The 19,554-nt window shown below is 43.5% G+C and overlaps 1 protein-coding gene and 1 long non-coding RNA gene across 2 annotated transcripts in view; one reads left to right on the top strand and one right to left on the bottom strand.

The window, feature by feature from the left end:
- The first annotated feature begins 432 nt into the window (after nucleotides 1–432).
- LOC115645835 lies at nucleotides 433–17,226 on the top strand. Its single transcript, XR_003998841.1, has 3 exons — nucleotides 433–556; nucleotides 12,321–12,417; nucleotides 17,170–17,226. It is a non-coding gene; the product is annotated as an uncharacterized LOC115645835 (long non-coding RNA).
- A 765-nt stretch (nucleotides 17,227–17,991) lies between these two features.
- The window catches only part of LOC115652223 (alkylated DNA repair protein alkB homolog 8-like), a 19,956-nt gene continuing 18,393 nt past the window's right edge, over nucleotides 17,992–19,554 (bottom strand). The window contains exon 5 of the mRNA XM_030563987.1: nucleotides 17,992–18,073. Coding sequence (XP_030419847.1) covers nucleotides 17,992–18,073 — 82 coding nt within the window. The remainder of the gene's footprint in view (nucleotides 18,074–19,554) is intronic.

Below are 19,554 nucleotides of genomic sequence, written 5' to 3' on the forward strand. Positions count from 1 at the left end.
CTCCATCTAGTAAAGCATCTGAGCACATGATTAACTTCAAGTAGGCCCATTAATTTCAGGGTTAAGCAGGTGCTTAAGTGATTTGCTGGATGAGGGCCAGCCCTGATCCCTTAATGCCTGTAGAGCGCTGGGGACATGCATGCAAAAACTCTCCCTCAAGGCATGTCAGTTTTACCTTTTCTCTTGTGTGGGGGGGGGTGCTATGGCAGCCATTCCCCATCACACGCAGGGGCCCCGGGCAATGTCCCGCCTGCCCCAGGGCACACAGGGCCCGCAGGCGCTTGACCCCCTTTCTCAGCCCTCGCCAGTAGGTGGCAGCCGCACCCTGTTCCCCGCCCGCGGCTCCTCGGTCCTCCCCGCCAGCGCGCGTGCGGCCCCGGCCCCTCCCCCGAGCCGGCAGCTCCTGACCCACATTCCAGCGGTGCTGCCGCGCAGCGATTCCCGGTGCAGCCGAACCAGCGGCTCATTGCGGCAGCTGCCGAGGGGGGGCAGAGGCTGGTGAGCGGCGGCTCTGCGGCGCTATGGGACCGTAGCACCCGCCGCGGGCAGGAGAGAGGTGAGGGAGCCGCACGGGCGCCTTGTAAATCCCCCTCCTTCTCCCTGCACGCGGCCGCGCTGCCCTAGACGGAGCCCGGCAGCAGGGTGCCCTGCCAGACAGACCGAGCAACAGTGTGTATCCCCCCCCCCGGCGCATTTTGCATTTCTCCCCGGCTCTGGTTGTGCAGCCTCCCGGGCGTGGTGCATCGTGTAGCCTGGTAGCAGCCGCCTCCCGCTCTTTGCTCTCAGTGGCTGGACCTGGGCTCCGTGCAGGTCGCCTAGCGACGGTGTATCTGGTCCTGGAGAGGCGCGAGCTCCTGGGGCGCAGAGGGTGCGGGGTCTCGCCTGGCAGCACCCCGGTGCCATCCGCATCGTAGCCAGAAGGGCAGCGGCTTCCCTGCCCGCTCCGTGGGCCGGGAATGGGGGGATGCTGCGGTGATCGCTGTAGGCTTATGGCAGGGCTGTAAACACTAGTGTGTGGAGCAGTTTCTTTGAGCTGATTATCTGATGACTGTGGTTACAACCTGCCTTCGTGCTCGAGCAGCTGCTCACGGCCATATCGCCTTTCCCAGGTCACTGTCAGGAGAGGGAGTAGCCAGCGAAGGTAAGTGCTGGAGAAAAGAGGCTTTTATTTTTATCCTTGGCAGAATGCTTTACGTTTTTATAGTGACTGTGTGTAGCCCAGTGACACACATTTGTAATCCCCAGAGCTGGCATGAAACGTCTCCTTTTCTTTTGGAATTTAGCTGAGTAACTGTCATTAAAATCATTGGAGTTAAAGTTTGTCCCTTTACGTTTTGGACTTTTGGATTTCAGTGGGATTTTATGTGTTAGAGAAATTAGGTTGACTCTTGCACTTAAGCACACAAACAAAACATCCTAAAGCACTGAGAGGGAGGATAGGAAATTCTGGGCAGATATCCAGGTGTCTTGCTCTGCAGCTCTGCAGTGTTTGTGTCATGCAGATGGTTTGACAACCATCCTAATATAAGTGGAGTTGCCAATATGGTGGAAAGCAGAGAGAAACACCTGAAGCCAGATTTGATCTCAATTGCACCATTGTGAATAACTCCACTGAAGTCAATGGAAGCTGTGAGATCAGAATCAGGCCCCTTGGGGTGCTTATCTCATGCAAACCCCATTCATTTTAAAGTTTGCTCTGAAATCACCATAATTGTAATCTTCAAGTTTATATCCCCCACCAACCTCTACCCTTTTCCTTGCCCCCTCCTGCCTTTTTAAAAAAAAGTATTAGAGGAAAGAGGCCACTGTGTATTCAATAATTGATGAGAAGTACTGTTACTGTCGAGTCCCAGCAGCTCAACATTCAGATAACAAACAGTTCTGGTGACAAAGGCATTTGAAACAAAGGAGCCATTTTAGAAAATGCTTGAGAGAAATTATTTATCTCCATGCTTTTGTGGTTGTAAACCAAGAGATCACTTTTAAATTGGGTGTACATTTTTGGAGAGTAGAAAACTGAAGTAACAGAAATAAAATAGAGGAAATAAAGTTAAATTTCCTTTCTGTACTACAGCATATATTTCCCACATGCACTGCTGCTGGCTTATTGTCATCTCCTGTTTCAAACATCTGGTTACACAGTGAAAGAATTATTTTGTGTACTTGTCCAGCCATGAATAGTTGAAATGGTTCAATGTACATGTGCTGCTCATCTTGCTTAATTGAGCACTGATGCCTACCAGTAGTAATTTCTGTGAGGATGTATTGCATGCTTTTCATCCTGTTACATGGTGATAAATAAATTAGATTTTAGGAGCAGTGATGACAGTAGACAATAGCATCTTTCTGTGGTTACCTTTAAAATATATTTGGGATAGTCACATTTCTAAGCCAAGCATGGAGAATCCAGATGCAGTGCCACATATTTGAATTTAATGTCTTAGTTTTTAGAGTTGGTGAAAGCTGTTGCTAGAAATGTTAAGTGTGGTTGTCAGTTTCACTTTTGGAATAGATTATTTATTGCCTACCTAGATTCTTGCCTGAAACTGATAGGCATTGTTTTTCAGAGATGATGTATTTCACATTAAGACAAATAGCCATTTGTAGAAAAAACTTCAGGAAACCATTGAATATCAATGAATGCTACAGATTTCCCACAAAACACTGCTAATTTTCCTGCTAGCTTTGGTGCATTTCAGGGAATAGGCCTGTATATGAAGTTATATAAAGGGAGAGGGATAGCTCAGTGGTTTGAGCATTGGCCTGCTAAACCCAGGATTGTGAGTTCAGTCCTTGAGGGGGCCACTTAAGGATCTGGGGCAAAATGAGTAGTTGGTCCTGCTAGTGAACGCAGGGGGCTGGACTCAGTGACCTTTCAGGGTCCCTTCCAGTTCCATGAGATAGGTATATCTCCATATATTATTATTTATTTGTTATCATATCAGCAGTGTAGAAAGTGCCTCTTAACCCTTTGGGAGTCAGAGCCCACAGGACAGGTGTTGCACAAAGTTTTAGTAGATAGATACTGTCCTTAGTTCTATGCAGCAAAGCATTTTGTTAAGTGACAAAAGATCTTTTTCTACTGACCTTGCCACAGAATCGTAAGCCAATGAGACTAGTACTGCTAACACAGCCAGAATGCTAAACCATACTGCTATGGCACTTCAAGGCTGTGCTGCACTAGCTTTTCTTTTCTTTTAAAATTCCCATTGTTGCTAGCAGGTGTAGCTCAGTAGTGGAAGCACTAAGGTACACAAGGTTTCAGGTGGCTGCTGGCAAATTAAGTACCTTGTATTCTAATCCTGCTCAGAGTAGGTTTGTATTCAGAGCTGAACTGTGATCAGCACTGGCCCAGCTGCAATCATTATTAGCACTGATCCTGCTTTATTATATAGAGGAGGTATAAGATGCACAAAACCAGACCAAAGGGAGCTTTATTTGCTCCATGGGCCACTTGCAGCACTAGCAGAAAATTGCAAAGAGAAAAATCTGGGCTGGCTGGAGAGCAAGGCCTACTGGTTCTAAATGCCACTGGGTCTTTGGGAGAGTTAGTCTGTACCATTCATGAATGTCTGCTAAGCCTCATTGAGAAGAAGGTTTGTCTGATACTCCTCAGTAGTCTTTGTTGCTTGATGGTGTAGATCTTCATAAGACCACAAGCCCAGGGAGAGCAGAACATTTCTCAGGAGTTTATGGAAGGAAGGAGAGTCCTAATCTGGATGAGCTTGCTAGAGTGCTGGGAAGGAAACCAGGTGATTTGGGGGGATTCAAAATGAGTGAATAAAATGAAGGTGGATGATTGGACTTAGGTGAAATAAGATGGAGAGTGGGGATCACTGATGCTGGTGAGGGTAACACTGAGAGTTGTAGGTTGATGAGGGTCTGAGAAGAAAGTTTGTAGTGTCGGGAGGTGAAGAGGAGCTGAGAGGTTCAGAAGATGGTTTGCAGACTTGATGTATGACAAGAGGGAAATTGTGACTTGTTAGAGGTGGTTGGAGGATTGGGCCTGTCTTGGAGGGGGCCTAGCAGGTACAGGGGTGCTGGAATCATGGTTCTGCACCCAGAATGAATTGCACGTGTAGTCTTATAGCTATAATCTCTCCCCTTTGCCCCCAAGCGCTACAATACTTACAAAGTCCTTTACTGTTATTGGTTGATCCTCACAACAGCCCTGTGAGGTAGGTAATTGTAATTATTATCTGTCAGCTATATCTGGTGAGACTGTGGTGCAGAGATTAAATGACTTGCCCAAGGCTGCAGAACAAATTTGTGCAAGAGGCAGGATTAGAACTCAGGAACTCCTGGCTCATAGCCCAGACCAAAATCCCTTGGATGATGCTGGCTCTTCATTAATTCATTGTTCATTCACAATTAATGCTTTTATGGAGGTGATTGGGGAAGGAAGACATCAACTGGGGAAAACATAGCATGCCTGTGAAATTTAAAACCTAAAATAAATAGTGATACCATTTACCTCTTACATAATGCATGTAAACAAGTCTCTAATTACAGCCAATAGTATGTGTCTGTGTCTGAAGTCATTCAGTTTAGAGGAAAAAAAGAACACATATAGGATCCAGGTCATTCTATGTTCATGATGCCGCTCTGCTGGTGCATGAACCAGGAACAGGTTGCTTTATGGGCCATTTCCAAAATACAAAGACATTAATGGAAGTCTTTGCACTGACTTCAGTGGGCTTGGTATTGGTTACCATGCAAATATGATGGAAAAAGATTCTCACCCTCCTCTACAGTGTTTCAGGTCATGAGAGTACATCCATCTGTAGTGTGGCAACTTCTATGTCAACTATCCTTTATGATCAGTATGCCAACAAGGAGGACTGGCACATGCTAAGAATGGAAACACTTTGGGTACAAACCAGTGCCTGTAGTTCTTGGAAGTTCTCCTCAGTTTCCATGACTCTGACGTGGTGATCATCATACTAAACAGGTCAGCTTTTCCCCCAAATGTACCTTGACAAAACTACAGCCCTGCTGATAACTGACATTGTTCAGTTACCCTGTTTCCTGCAGGTATCGATAACATTGGTGAGCTGGATGTGTGCGATGAAACAGGTTCTGTTCTTTGGAAGATAACTGAGAGCATTATTTCTTTGGGCAGATTTTCCCCCATTGTTAATTTCTTGGGATTTGATAGTCCCTGGCACAGGCAACAGTGAGAAAACATGAGGAGAGCTGGTGCGGGGGAGGCAATGAGGAGAACTCTCATCGCACCAGCCAAACAGGAGAGGGGAGCACAGCTTGCCTAAGCCAGGGAGGAGAAGGGAAGCTCTCCCTTTGCTTCTAGCAGCAGATATGGAGTTATGCTCACCCTCATATCCTTTAAACCCTGGGCTTGAGCTAAAAAGGAAACAGTGACTTCACAACAAGCCTCCCACGCATCTACTGTGTATGGAAGCCATTCCGCAAGGGCACCCTGGTCAAAACTGCAGGGGCCTTTGTGAGGTGGCCATGTTTCTTCTTCCACCTGTTGCCTGTCTTATCTGTGTAGATTCCGGGTTCTTGGGGGCAAGAACTATCACTGTGTTTGTACCATGCCCGGCACTGGATAAAAATAAAATGAAAAACCTTATTCAGTTTTGTATTGTGCAGAAGGGGAAAGGTAGCACTGAAACATTCATTGTATTACATACAGATTGCATGGGCACAGCTATTGCTGCTTCCTATGAAAAAGAGAAGGAAAAAAATCAAAGTAAGCAGAATGAAACTGAAACGTACAAACTAAGAGGCATCTGATCATTTCTGTGGGGGAAATCCAAATGAAAGAGAGGGGATTCCTGAGTTTCATCTTGCAGAGTTTCCTCACCACAAGAGCAACTGATGGAACATAGCTCATGTCACGTACATTATCACATAAGCTATTGTAAAAGTATTGTAAAAGCCTCTTTCACAAGTGATGTTGGTGCTCATAAGAAACTCTACCCTCCTATTCTTGTGATGTCTGGAACTTCTACATTGGTGTTACTATGTTCTATGGAGAAATTATTTGGTTTGTATACACAGTCCAAGAGGACTCATTCCATAGTATGACAAAGGTACAGGATCACAACATCGTTCGCTGCAATGCAACCGTAAGATCTTTCTCCTGCCAAGGTTATTGCTATCAGCTTCAGCATGTAGATCACAATCTCTAAGATGGCATGGACTGTACATCCTTACTGAATTCTCATCATATTTCCTGTCATAAATTTTCGGGAAACTTGGGCTTCTGTGACTGCTCCATTTTTTTCCTTTTCAATTAAAAAAAAAAAAGACAATGAAACTAATGTTGAAAATACAACTATGTAAAGTGATAAAAAGATGGAGCTTGAAAATTTTGCCCAGAACCTATCTACCTCATGGGCTGAAAATATCTTCACCTACGTATCCTTTGCAGTGTAATGGTTGTGTTTGTGTACAGTTGGATTTTGAGTAATATAATGGTAATGCTTTCAATCAACTTTCTATTTAATGAACTTTTTTTAAAAAGTCATTTACTGCTGATTGTCTCTTGCTTTAATTATAGTTTCTTACTCTTCCTGACTTTACTCCACTTCTTCTTTTCTTCAGTAGATCATGTTGTGTATCTTGTATTCCTTTTATCTTCCTTTATTCACTTACAGCATTCTCTTCCCCCTGCCATATTGTGTTTTTTGCCTCATTCCTGACTCTATTTACACCAAAAATCTATTTGTCAACACTATACTTCCCACACACACACACACTAACTCTTACAAGTAGCTTGGAAATTTTACCAGATACTTAACAGCATAAGAAGGGTGTGGGAGTGGGAATAGTCACTGCCCAGAGATAACACCCTGATGAGAAACAGCCCTTTCTTTCCACACACCCCTTTCCCAGTTGTTGGGAAAAGGGTCTGGTGTGTGATTTCCTACCAGGGTGCTGTTCCTGGACCCTGCTTGATTTTGTATTTCATATCAGTCTCTGCCTGTTAGTTGAGTGATAGATTGGAATCTCTTTCCTGGTCTCCAAAACCTTCTTTCTTCTGCAGTGGAGACCAAGCATTCTGTCTCTGCCCTTAGCCCCCTCAAGCCTCACTGAGGCCTCAGTTGCCTAGCTGCTGTTAGGATGGGCTGTTTCTGCTACTCTCTGTAAATGTTCCCAGTACCCATCTCAGGTCATAGCTTCCTTGTTCAGGTTTTCTTCTTCCATGACTAGCTTCAATGTCTGCCCCTGGTGCTGCTCAGAGCCATCTCAAGCAGCAGAAGAGTGAAATTGACCTAATTCGCATCAGTTCTTGGTTAGTCAGAGGGTTGTGAATAGGGACATTGAAAACTGACAAGACTATGGTGATTGCTGTAGGTTGGGAGAAATGATCAGGAGCAGCAGAAGCACTGAGCCTGTTTGCAGCCTTGGGAAGTTGCCCCTGAATCAGTTTATAACAGGTTCACATTTGCCATGTTTGCTTTACAATCTACAAACTTCTCAAATAAAATTAAAGCTTACTGGCTGCAGAAGTTGAAAGCACTTGGTTGGGGAAACTTCCTACTCTCCATAGGCATCTAGAACTCTTTCAGACCCTGTTAAAACAGACAGAGCTTGCTCTAAAATGTAATCCATAAAATGTGCTTTGTTGTGCATTGTGCACACAGTCAGGGCTCCCAGCAAGGTCACATACATACACACAGAATTGTTCTGGTTTCCTCAGCATGCAGAACAGTTCACTGAGCACCAAGCAGCAGCCAAATCAATAGGCCATAGAATTTCAGAAATAACTGTTTCTCATTTCTGAGTCAGCTCAACTGCAGACTCATCAGAAGTTCATTGGATTGCTCTTTAGCTGTGTCTGGGGTCATGCAATCCTCAGAGGGACTGTGATAAATAGTTAACACTTACATAACACTTTCCATCAGAGGCTCTCGGTGCTTCACAAAAATAACATTCCTCTGTGCCATCCTTCTGCTGAACTGTTGTATACTGGCTCACTTTACTGGAGTAAGGTATATCCTGGGTCCTGTTGCAGTCATTTGGCTCCATGAAATGTTAACACAAGGATAGTTTTCTCTCACATACCCCTTTTCAGCTTGTCTTCCTCTTGTAGCATCAGGGTAAAGTTGTCATTACCACAAAAGCTGTCTGGATGCAATGGTAGGAGAGCTTTTTACCATAGGAAGGATTTCTGCTCAATCAGTATGGATCATGTTGGAGTTTCCCTGAATTTCTAGATTGATGCTGCTGCATTATCTTCCTTTTGCCTCAAAGGGCTGTCCTGCGTTGTCCGGTTGCATCTCTTTTTGGTAAGACTTAGATGTTTATGTCAGTTGTTACCCAAAATCAGTGTGAAGGCAATTAAAGTGCTTATTGACTGGCAACTTGTTCAGCATTGTGCTAATCGAATGCTCCAAGCAAACCTCACAGAAGATACTAGTCTGGGTCCCTGACTGGCCATCCCATGCTGAGTATGGATACTACCCACCAATCACAGTAAGTTTCTACACCTACATGGGAGATGGGACTCAGGACCAAGAGACCCCTCTACCAGCTCTGCTCTCTTTGGCCATTTAGGTGAAGTCTGGCAATAGATGTGCATTCTTGAGGCAGTTATCTTTGCTGCCATCTCATTCACACCAAAGGCTTCCTATACTTGGCCAGATCTATGCATTTGGGGACTGGCTTTTTTAAGTTCCTAGGGTGAAATCTTGAACGCAGTGAAGTCAGTGAGAGTTTGCCATTGATGTCAATGGGCGCTAGAATTTCAGTCCTAACCTTTGTCCTCTGTTTTTCTAGAACTTGTTTAAAAAGAAAAAAGCTAGTTTTGTGAGTAATTTCAAAGCCGTTTAAGTTTCAAATGATTTGAAATGGACTGATTTTTAAAAAATTTTAAAATTTTTTTAGACATTTTTATCTAAAGTAACAGTTCTGAAACTTTAGCAACCCAAGGACCCCCATTTTGATTTAAAAAAAAATTGGGGCTCCCCAAGCCCCCCTGCTCAGGACTGGCCCCGTCTCTTCTCTGAGGCCCCACCTCCACTTGCTCACTCTCTCTCTCTCACTTTCACCAGGCTTCAGCAGGGGGTTGGGTGGTGGGGCCAGGTGGTATCTGCTCACTGCCCCTAGCCACAGGCATCACCCCTGCAGCTCCCATTGGCCATAGTTCCTGGCCAGTGGGATCTGCAGAGTTGGTGCTTGGGGTGGGGGCAGCGCACGGAGACCCCCTGCCCACCCCAGCCCCAGGGACCACAGGGACGTGCCAGCCACTTCAGGGAATGGTGCAGAGCCAGGGTAGGTAGGAAGCCTGCCTTAGCCCCACTGCGCCACCAGACTTTTAGTGTACAGAAGGCTCTGGGAGGGAGGGAGAGAAGTTGATCAGTGGGACCCAGGGACCCCCAGGAACGCCCAAGGGTCTGCAGACCCCAGTTTGAGAAACACTGATCTAAAGCATTATCAATAGGGCCCTACCAAATTTACAGTCATGAAAAATGTGTCATGGACTGTAAAATCTGGTGGTCTTGTGTGCTTTTTGTACTATACTACACAGATTTCTTAGGGAAGACCAACGTTTCTCAAATTGGGCATCCTGTCCAAAAGGAAGTTGCAGGGAGGTCACAAGGTTATTTTAGGGTGGTCGCGGTATTGCCACCCTTACTTCTGCTATGCCTTCAAAGCTCAGCGGCCAGAGAGTGGCGATGTTGGCTAGGTGCCCAGCTCTGAAGGCAGTGCCCTGCCAGCAGCAGTGTAGAAGTAAGGGTGGCAATACCTTACCATGCCATGGTTGCCACCCTTACTTCTGCTGCTGGCAGTGGCTCTACCGTCAGAACAAGGCTCTCGGCCAGCAGCCACTGCTCTCCAGCTGCTCAGGTCTGAAGGCAGCACCGCTGCCAGCAGTAGCACAGAAGTAAGAGTAGCAATACTGTGACACCCCCCTCCCATACACAGTAACCTTGTGACCCTCCCCAGCTCCTTTTTTGGTCAGGACCCCTACAGTTACAACACCATGACATTTCATATTTAAATAATTTCATGATTTCAACTAACTATTTTTAAAATCCTATAACCATGAAATTTGACCAAAATGTACCCTGAATTTGGTAATGCCCTAATTATCAACATTTTTTTCATTTGCCAAAACAGTTTTTTTCATAAACACATGTTGTTGAGGTATTTGCTTTTAAAATAGTAACTTTGATATGAAAAAAGGAAGAAAAACCCCAAACCAGTATTGACCTTTTTAAAACCACTTTTTGAAACAGACCAATTTTTAATTATAAACTTTTCAAAAACTTCAGACCAGCTCTACTTTTTCTGCAGAATCTGACCTTGAGGCCCATGAAGACAGAAGGTTTCACAAACCCGTAATACTAAGGATTCCTAGCACTGCAGCTCTGAATTTTTGGGTGCAGAACCATAAGTGCATTTGGTCTCCCTTCTGGAGCTCTGGTAACAGAGAGCAGTCTCCAACAGGAAGCTCCTTCACTGACCAAGTTCAAGAAGGAACTGATTAGGGATGCTCAGAGGGCAACATATATGCTTAGCATGGGGTGATGTATGACAGCCAGTAGAGGGCCTAGATTGTGTCCTGTTCCTGCTCCTACTGTCATTATGGGTCGGAATATTTTAAGACTAAAGGCTGTTTCATTTATCTCATGCTAAGACCCAGCAATGAGAATGCTGTACAGATTATATCTTTAGACAGAAAACTGTGGAGGGAGGGCAATTTACGTCCCCTCCAGTCTTGGCCCTCCTTTCCCATTTCACCTGCACTTGATATTGTCTAAGGAACATCAAAAGCTTCCCTAGGGAGCTTTAGAAGCCTGCCTGAACCAGAGTTTGTTGTTAGCCTCTGTCCACCCTTTCAAGCAGGTGTCACAGCAGGCAGTAGCAATTACAGCTGTATTCGGGGGACAGCAGCATGGTTCAGCCAGTCAAAAACAATCTAAATGGACTGAAGCTTTCACAGTTTAGGGATTATATATTTTTAGCGAACAGCATGATGTGATCCAACTGGATAGCTATGTTTTTATAAATGGAGCACTTGATCTTTTCTTAGCAGCAGGTGACAGTATAATATTCAGAGATGTCAGAAAGAGGAAAGGAAAATGCTCACTAGGTGGAAGAAGGCGAGTGGGGGAGGGGGAAGTTTGCATCAGATTAGCAGTATCATTTGGTCCTGCAAAAGTACATGGGGTCAGATTTTCCAGGGGTCATCTTCCCTTTGAGCCCCCCCAAAAGCTGCAAGATTTTCAAAAGGATGCTGAACTCTTCAAAATATTGGGTGCCCAATTGTGTGAAAATCTGGCCTTTAATCAGAAGCCTAAATGTGAACTGAGTTCTTTTGAAAATCTGGCACGTAGATAATTAGATTTTTTTAGACATTTTTGCTTCCTCTGCCTTTTAAAAACTGTGGTGTAGTTTATTACTGGCACAGAATGTGCCTCCCTGTTGGCAGTTCCCTTTCCGTAATGGACGAATGGTCCCTATATTTGAAGTCTGTAAAGGGCTTTTGGATCCTCCTGGATGAAAGGTGGTAAATAAAAGATGTTTTGTTGATCCTTTTGAGTATTTTGGTGTGTAAAATTAATAGTTGAATTCTACATCTTATTGGAAGCATTATTTCAGGGTGAAAACAATGCTACATTTTAGAAGCTTATGGAGAAAGGAGGTTGCTGGGGAGAGTCCCAGAAATCTGTAGTGTACAGGCTTGCTTCCCAGAAACTGACTTCTTATCTGAATTCCACCCACTGCTTTCAGCTAACTGGTAATCACAATGGAACTTAACTAGGCTTGCCTGTCTTAGAAGAGTCTAGTGGAGATGCTGAGTAAAATGTGAGGAAGTAAATTGCAAGACAGCAAACATATCACCTCAAGGATCTTGGTGCCTGGAAGGGTAGTTACTGTCTTGTCTCTCATGTATGTCTCAAATCAGGATCCAGTCATAATACTTTGCACTTATTTAGTGCTTTTAATCCGAGGATCTTCAAATACTGCTACAGATGCTCAAGAAGAGAGGCTTACAATGCCCTTGTGAGGTTAGGTGCATGTTTTTTTGCAGTTACAAATGGGGACAATGTTGCAACTTCACAAGTTCCAAGGAAGTCTGTGGAAGAGTTTTTGTTGGGAGGCATTCTTGCTCTTAGTCCTGGGCTTTATCTAAGAAAATCTGTAATCTGAAAAAGAAAGGCATAGAGCAAAGTAGTATAGGTAAGATTTCAGGCTGAGGACTTGAACATAAACTTACTATTTTTGTTGGAATTAGAATTCTTAAAATAATTGCAGGAAGTATGTAGAAAAAAGACATTAACAACTGAATGTTGAAACACTGTTAGACCTATTTAGTAACAGAGATATAATTTTTTCTACAGCATCAGTTATTTCTTCAAGAACAACTTTATCTGTGATTGGTTGAGGAGGATTGCATGTCTGGAACGTCAAAGCCACCACAATGAAGCACTTCCTGAGGTAACCCTTCTCCAAAACTATGTCTAATGATAACTCATTTCCCTGTAGAACAATTTTGCTGTATTTTGGCCCTTATCTTCTATGTAACTTGTGGAACATAGCTTATTATTGGTTGCTTTTCAGCCACTTTGCCACTACCATTTAATTAAAACTGTCAAAATGCTAGATTGTGTTAGAACTTCATTTTCAGTTGTACAGAATATAGGGACTGGCCTATTGAATCGGATCAGTGATCCATCTAATCCAGTGGCATGTCACCAGTACCTGATGTTTCAGAGGAAAGTTGAAGACACTCACAAATGGACAACTAAAGAATGATCCGTTAATGGCAGAGAATCCCTTTGGTACTGCAGATTTCAGTATTGTTACTTAAGGTTGAGCATCCGTAATGGTCTGGTACCTAAGCCAATTTCACTGCCCTCACTCTTTTGTTTAAATGAGTTTCTGTCACTATTTCTCTCAGCAGTGATGTAGTGCTAAATTTTATAGTGTAGGAGCCTTGAGAAGTGATCTCAAGTTAGTAATTCTGTCACGTGCGATAGGGTTTGAATATGGGTGCTTTGTCTTACAGTGACACAAGGTAGTTTAGATTTTGGAGGCTAATGTTTTACCAAGAAATTTTATCTAATTGAAAATCTGCACAACAGCAATTGTGAGCCTTCATGCATTTGTAATAAATACACGCACGTCTCAACATGAAACACACATAACTCAGCTTTTATTTTCCAAACTTTAAGCTAGGTAGCAAAGCATGGTCAGAGCACACACATCGTTAGTCAAAGAGTCCATTGGCAGCACATGTAAAATACTGTCTTTACAACATTCATAATTCTCTGCAAATTTCATATGAGGGCAAGATTCACTGGTTTGTTCCAGCTTCTTTTGAGCTGCTCCATATAAACCTGATTTGACTGGCTAATCAGACTAGGGTGACAATAGTTTTCCACCAGCCCACTTACCCTGACAGCCTGCTGACACATCCCAGCAGCCATAACATACATCTTGTTTACTGCAGCCCCCCTGCCCTCCAGTCCCTCATCCCAAGGCCCTCAGCACTCCTCATTCACTCCTTAGCCCATCGACAACTCTCCCCTCTGCTGCTTACCCACTACCCCTGGGACTTTCCTGGCCATTCACCAGCACATCCCTGGCTCAGCACTCTGCTTCTGTCCCAGGTTAGGGGGATTCCTCTCAACCGTAACCACCCAGAAGCTTCATTAGCTTCCATCACCCAGCTAACACACACAGCATAGGCCAAATTTGAGTGGTGAGTGGCATTGCAGCCTTGCACATGGGGTCACAGTGCCAGTCCAGTTTGGTGGAGGCAGAGGGGTGGCCAGGGGTGATGAAAGAACAGCTAGGCCAAACCTGAGTGAAACTTCAACCCTGCATGCCAGGTTGCAATGACACTTGCTCAAATTTGACCAGGCTGTTCCCTGTCCTGACGGAAGGGTGGCCGGGTCGAAAGGGAATGGCGTTGCAACCCCATGCACCAGGTGGAATCCCAGTGGGCTGCTCTGTCCTGGATTTCAGGTGCCGGAGGAACACTCTGGACTACTCCAGCAGCACTACACCCTGTCTGTCACTGACTGTATATAAGTCCCCTGGGGAATGAGGCTGATGATTTAGAATTGTATGCACACAGCTAGCTCTCTGTTTTTAATATGCTATTAATAAAGCTCCTGTTTTAGTCCAGTCCAAATCAGATAAACAATGCCTTCATTTTGACTCATATAACCACTTCCCCATTGTTTCTTATTCTCTTCCTGTTAGTAACTAATTAGGGAGGGTTAGCATTGCCCATTGTGAGCATGGTGATGGGCACACTTGAAATTAAAATAAATTCCTGTGGATGGCCAGAAGGAAACTGCCATCTCTCTACTTCATTTTATGATACTCCTAAAGGCAGTGAATGGAGAGAGTGAGTCTTGGGAGGCACTCAGATGCTGTACCAGTGAGAGCCAAATAAATATCTGTTTGGGAAACAGTTTTTCCCTTTCATGGGGAAGTCTAACATTTTGAAATTACTTTCCATTCTGATTTGGATTGAAAAGTCAAAATAGCTAAAAGTTTCTGCAAAATGAAAAATTCTGAAAAGTTTCAGTTTGGAAATGTTGAAGTGGAAAAAGTGGACAGTTTTGAAGTATGTTTCAAAATGAAATATTTCATTTTTGAATTGATATTTCAAAATGAAACATCTCATTTTGAATCTCCCCCATCATAAAATCAAAAACATTAATCTAAATTGACATTTTTCTTGGAAGTTTTTTGTCAAATAATTTTCCAGTATTAGCATGTTTTTTAGTTGAAAAATTTCAATTAGCTTCGTTAAAGAGACCTAGGGTGATAGCGAGCAGCAAACTAGATACCAGCATGTAGCGTAATATCATTGCAAAACTGCAATGAAATTTGGAGCTGCAGATGTATCCTCCAGGCTAGGGAGGTGATAATATCTTGGTTTAAATAACACTAGTGAGACAACACCTAGAAACTGTGCACAATGCTAGACATCTGTGATAGAATTAAGCGTGGCAGAACAGGAGCTTTCTAAAGTTGATATCTACTGTTTGCCAAGGTGAAAGAACTGCCTCCTAGTGCAATCATTTTTCCAGTTAGGCTCTAGGATAGTGCTTCTCAGACTATTTACCATTGTGGGCCACACATGCAGCTCTCTCTGTTATGGGGGCTGCATCCACACAATATATATATTACCTGTATGGCCCTAAGGATGTCACATGGGCCGCAGCTGTGTGCTGATTGGGCCGCAGATTGAGAACCACTGCTTTAGTGTAAGGAGACTGGGTAGAAACTGAGAGTGATAAAGGTATTTTGAAGCTGCCTCTTGCTGAGGGAGTTCATTTGAAGCAAAATGGAAACTACTCCATCCCTATGAACTTCCCAGAGTGGCAGCCATTGTAAAGAAGACTTGGGGAGAGAGCTGGAGAACAAGAATAGGCTCTAGAAAGAGCAGATGATATGTGTGGCAGAGCTCTGACCTTGCTCCCATGGGTCCTGCGCTTCTGGGCGGTTTATGCTAGCCTCAGTGGCTCACTGTGACCCTCCACGTAGCCCTTCTCTCTCTAGGGCCAGGGTTACAGTCTACTGAGCCCTTTTCATCATAGGCTTGCAAGGAAGTTGGTGAGAGAACTCCCACAGTCTCTGTTCAGCCTCCTGTCCTGACAGGGGCCTGACTTCTCCTCCCAGGAGATGTTCCTGTAGTGGTGGGTTGGGGGGAACCCGGGCCCGCTCTCTACTCTGGGTTCCGGCCCAGGGACCCTAATGGTAGCAGCTGTTGGTGGCCAACCTTTCACTGCCAGAGTTGCTACATTTCCCTGGGCCACTTCCCCACAACTCTCCTGCTTCTCCCTTCCCTTAGGGCTCCCTTAATGATGGTTTGAGGGTGTCTTCAGCCACACTTCCTCTCCTCTGGCTTTCTGGCTCTCTCCTGTCTGACTGGAGTGAGCCCTTTTTATAGTATCAGCAGGGCCTTAATTAGAATCAGGTGGTCACATTAACTGAATGGCCTCACCTGACTCTTTGCAGGTTAATTAATCAGGTGTTCTCATTAGTCTGGAGCAGCCCCTGCTCTGGTCAGTCAGGGAACAGAAAACTGTTAATCCAGTGGCCAGATATCTGCCTTCTGCTATTCTGCTGTACCCAACTGGCCTGGGTCTATCACATATGATAAAACATGTCTGTGTAAGTGCAGAGTCTGTGGCATGAGAGATTCTCTCCATTAATTACTGAGGTAGGTTCAGAGTGTGTATTAGAAGTATAGCATTAGAGTGGGCTTGTGGAAAGGAAGGATGGCCTTGTGGTTAACACACTGGACTGGGACTCAGGAGCTCTAGTCCATTCTGGCTCTGCCCCAGACTTCTTTGTGACACCATGTACAAATCACATAATTGCTCGATGTCTCTTCTCAGTCTGTAAAATGAAAAGTACGATACTTGCTTTCTCCACCTTTGTCTGTCTTGTCTCCTCAGACTGTGGGGCCCTCAGGATAGGGGCTGTCTCTGATTGTGCTAGATGCTGTACATATATATGACAGAGCCTCTAGGTGCTACAGGAGCTCAAGACACTAATTCATGTCCTGATGAGGCTAAACAAGACAAATATTAAGGGTTGTTATAGGACAAGTTTTCAGATAAGGATGAAGTTGTTGTAATTTGCGTATTGGGTTCTGTGTGGTTTTTAATCTGTTCCTTTTCTGCTGATGTATTGTTTGTGGGTTATTTTTATAATCTGTTTAAAATCCTGACCCATTCCTTTGATGATGTGGTTGTTGTATATATGGTTTGTTTTAATTAAATATCAAAATTTTCAGGGCATGCTATTTAAAGCTTATTCTATCAAAATAGGTTTTAAAAAATTGATCACTTTAAAAAAGCTCAAGTAGAAAATATCCTTTAAAAGCGCTTCTTACACACAACTCAGAAATGGCTGAACTCTAAAATTACCTTTCCTCACTGTGAAGCAATCTGTCTTCCACCTGGAGGAGGGATGGTGGGTTAGCCTTGGAAAAGTTTTCAAAAACTTGGCATTGCATGTGAATGATAGTAACTCATGCTGACATTGAGACTAAGTTATTATATGTAGGGCTAAGTTAGAAAGATTCCTATGAAGAAATTAGTTATGATGCTGCGCAGTGACACTTCATTTAATAAACTGAAGTCTTGCAGTGCTTGAGAGATTAAAAAGCACAATCAATCTTTCTCTGTATATATATTTGATTTTAAACCCTTCCTTCAGACATTCCTTGTCCACTTGATCAACTCATCTGTTCAGTCCCTTCCCATGATTCTGCCAGTGAGAGAAAATGGACTTTGTGGCGTGTTTGGAAAGGCAATTTGCCTCTGGCGACCCAAAGGGGTAGCAAATGCCAGATCCAAAGGTTTCTCATGGAGAATGCCCTGCCAGCAGTCCATCCTACTTAAAGCAAGGGGACTCCATCTTAAATGTCTCTGCTGATCACAGTTTTTGTAGTTCTGCACCTTGTGTTCTAAGGTAAGAGGCTCCACCCATTTAATGACCATTTAGCAATGCTGAAACTCTGGCAGATTTTGGGGGGGTGAGGGGTAGAAAGTACCCTCTGCTTGTGAAAGTGTGAGGCTATTCCACATTCCAACCGTGGTCCAGCCAGCTAAAGACAATATATATTCATTGTACATAAGGGATCTGCTTGGATCTGCAACTTTCCACATTCTGCCTTTTAACTGCCCTTTTGCTTTGGGAAGGCTTCTCTGAGGACTTAAAACTGGACAGACGCTGTTCCTGAATTGAGACTGTCCATATGGTCAGATTTATGTATGCACCTGACCCTTCACTCTTATTGTGCAGCACCAACAGAGGACTTATAAATATTGCAAAGAGCATTCTCTTGGAGGGATTAATATAACCTTTCCAGAGCTTTCTTTGTTTTCATTAGTTCCTCCCCTTCTTTTGTTGGACAAACTCATATGAAAAGCTCATTTGATCTGGGCACTCAGTTATCAGATAATTTAGTGGTAAGTGTGAATTTGATAAGCCAACCAGAAGGAAGAGTTGTTTCTTGCTCTCACTTTCTGATTCTTATTACACATGCATAGTCTTGGGTTCTGTTTGCTTCAGTTTCATTTCCTGGCTCAACACGAGCAAGAACATTTTGAAGAATTTCCTAAAATTTGACATTTTTGGCAAAAATGGGAAAAGGATTTTCATAGAAAACATCTCCACTTTTCAACCAGCTCTGCTCACAACTTGGTCTTGGTGAGGCTGCCAAGATGTCACTTCCTTTTATTGTTGTTATTTCAGATACTAAAATATAATTACATACTTACTCTACTTAACACCTGCTGGAGTTGGCTGGAGTGCAGTTTTTCTCAGTAAATCTCTGTCACCCTCCCTTGGTCTACTGGTAAACAGCCTGCAAGCACTAGCAGATTTTTACAATATGTTATATGTCTTGCCCTGATCCCATCAAGTAAATTAAAAATCACAGAGGCAGTTGAAAGTAAGGAATGCGAAGGTGCAGCTCCCAGTATAGAATGCTTTTGAATGACTCTGTCTTGATGTGTTCCTTGGTTGCTATAGTGATTTTCCTCCACGTATAAGCGGTTGGGCAAATTGGAGTTCAGTCTTCCTTATGTCTGAAAAACTGTCTGATATGTCGTACAATTGTTTAAAAAAAAAAAGGAGCAATCAGGTTTGTGTGGGGCAGACAGATAATTCTCCTTGTAACGATGGCCAACAGAGAACCTTAACTGGTGATCCTTGTTTACAGCTGCAAGTTACACAAATAAAACGAGGACCAGTCAAATTGAATTGTTCATAAAAGTACAGTGTAACATTTTTAAAGGGTTTTTCTTACTTGGAAAAGCTGCTGTTCTGTGGATGGAATATAGAAGTCTTTTGTTTCCAAGCTAAAATCGGAGTGCAGCTACTCAGTAACGGTACAGTGAGCAACTCTTAGCGTATTGCACCAGCATCCAGCAGACAAAATGAATAAACATCATCCATTTTCTGATGTGACAGAAATAACATCTTTTCCACTGATTTGTGCCTCTCTGCATAGGCGTCTCGTGTATCTGCAGTAGGTAAAACTAGGCATGAAGGGAAGACAGTAAGGATGGCAAACTGTGGATCTATGGGATGGATTTTTAGACTAGAAAGTTTTTTTTTTTAATTTATACCAAACTTACTCATCAGCACTGGGCATCTAATTAAAAAGCATTCAGTTTACCAAGGACTCAGGCAATTGAATTTGTTTAATACTGATCTGTTCTTGGCTTTGAAAATACTAATCTTCCTGTGGCTTTGAAAAAATCATTTGAGACAAGAAGAACTGGGCTTGTTCCATTCATTAATTTAAGGTGGGATTTTCAAAAGCTCTCCTCACTGACCTGACTCACTGCTATTGAAATCAATGAAATGCTGAGCACTTTTGAATATCCCACCTTTAAACTCTTGGGGGGATTACTTCATGCAGGATAGGATTTTTCTCAGATGTGTTAGGGAATTTGGAAATCTTTGACTGAAAAGAGGGTTTGATCTTTTAAACATGGATAAAACAAGTACTGTTGTCTGCAGTAAGAGAACTCAGTCATGATTAACTTGCATTTTTCATGTCTTTTGTAGTATTGGAAAGTGCTGAACAGG

The sequence above is a fragment of the Gopherus evgoodei genome, chromosome 1, assembly GCF_007399415.2.
Source record: "Gopherus evgoodei ecotype Sinaloan lineage chromosome 1, rGopEvg1_v1.p, whole genome shotgun sequence".
NCBI classification, from domain to species: domain Eukaryota; kingdom Metazoa; phylum Chordata; order Testudines; family Testudinidae; genus Gopherus; species Gopherus evgoodei.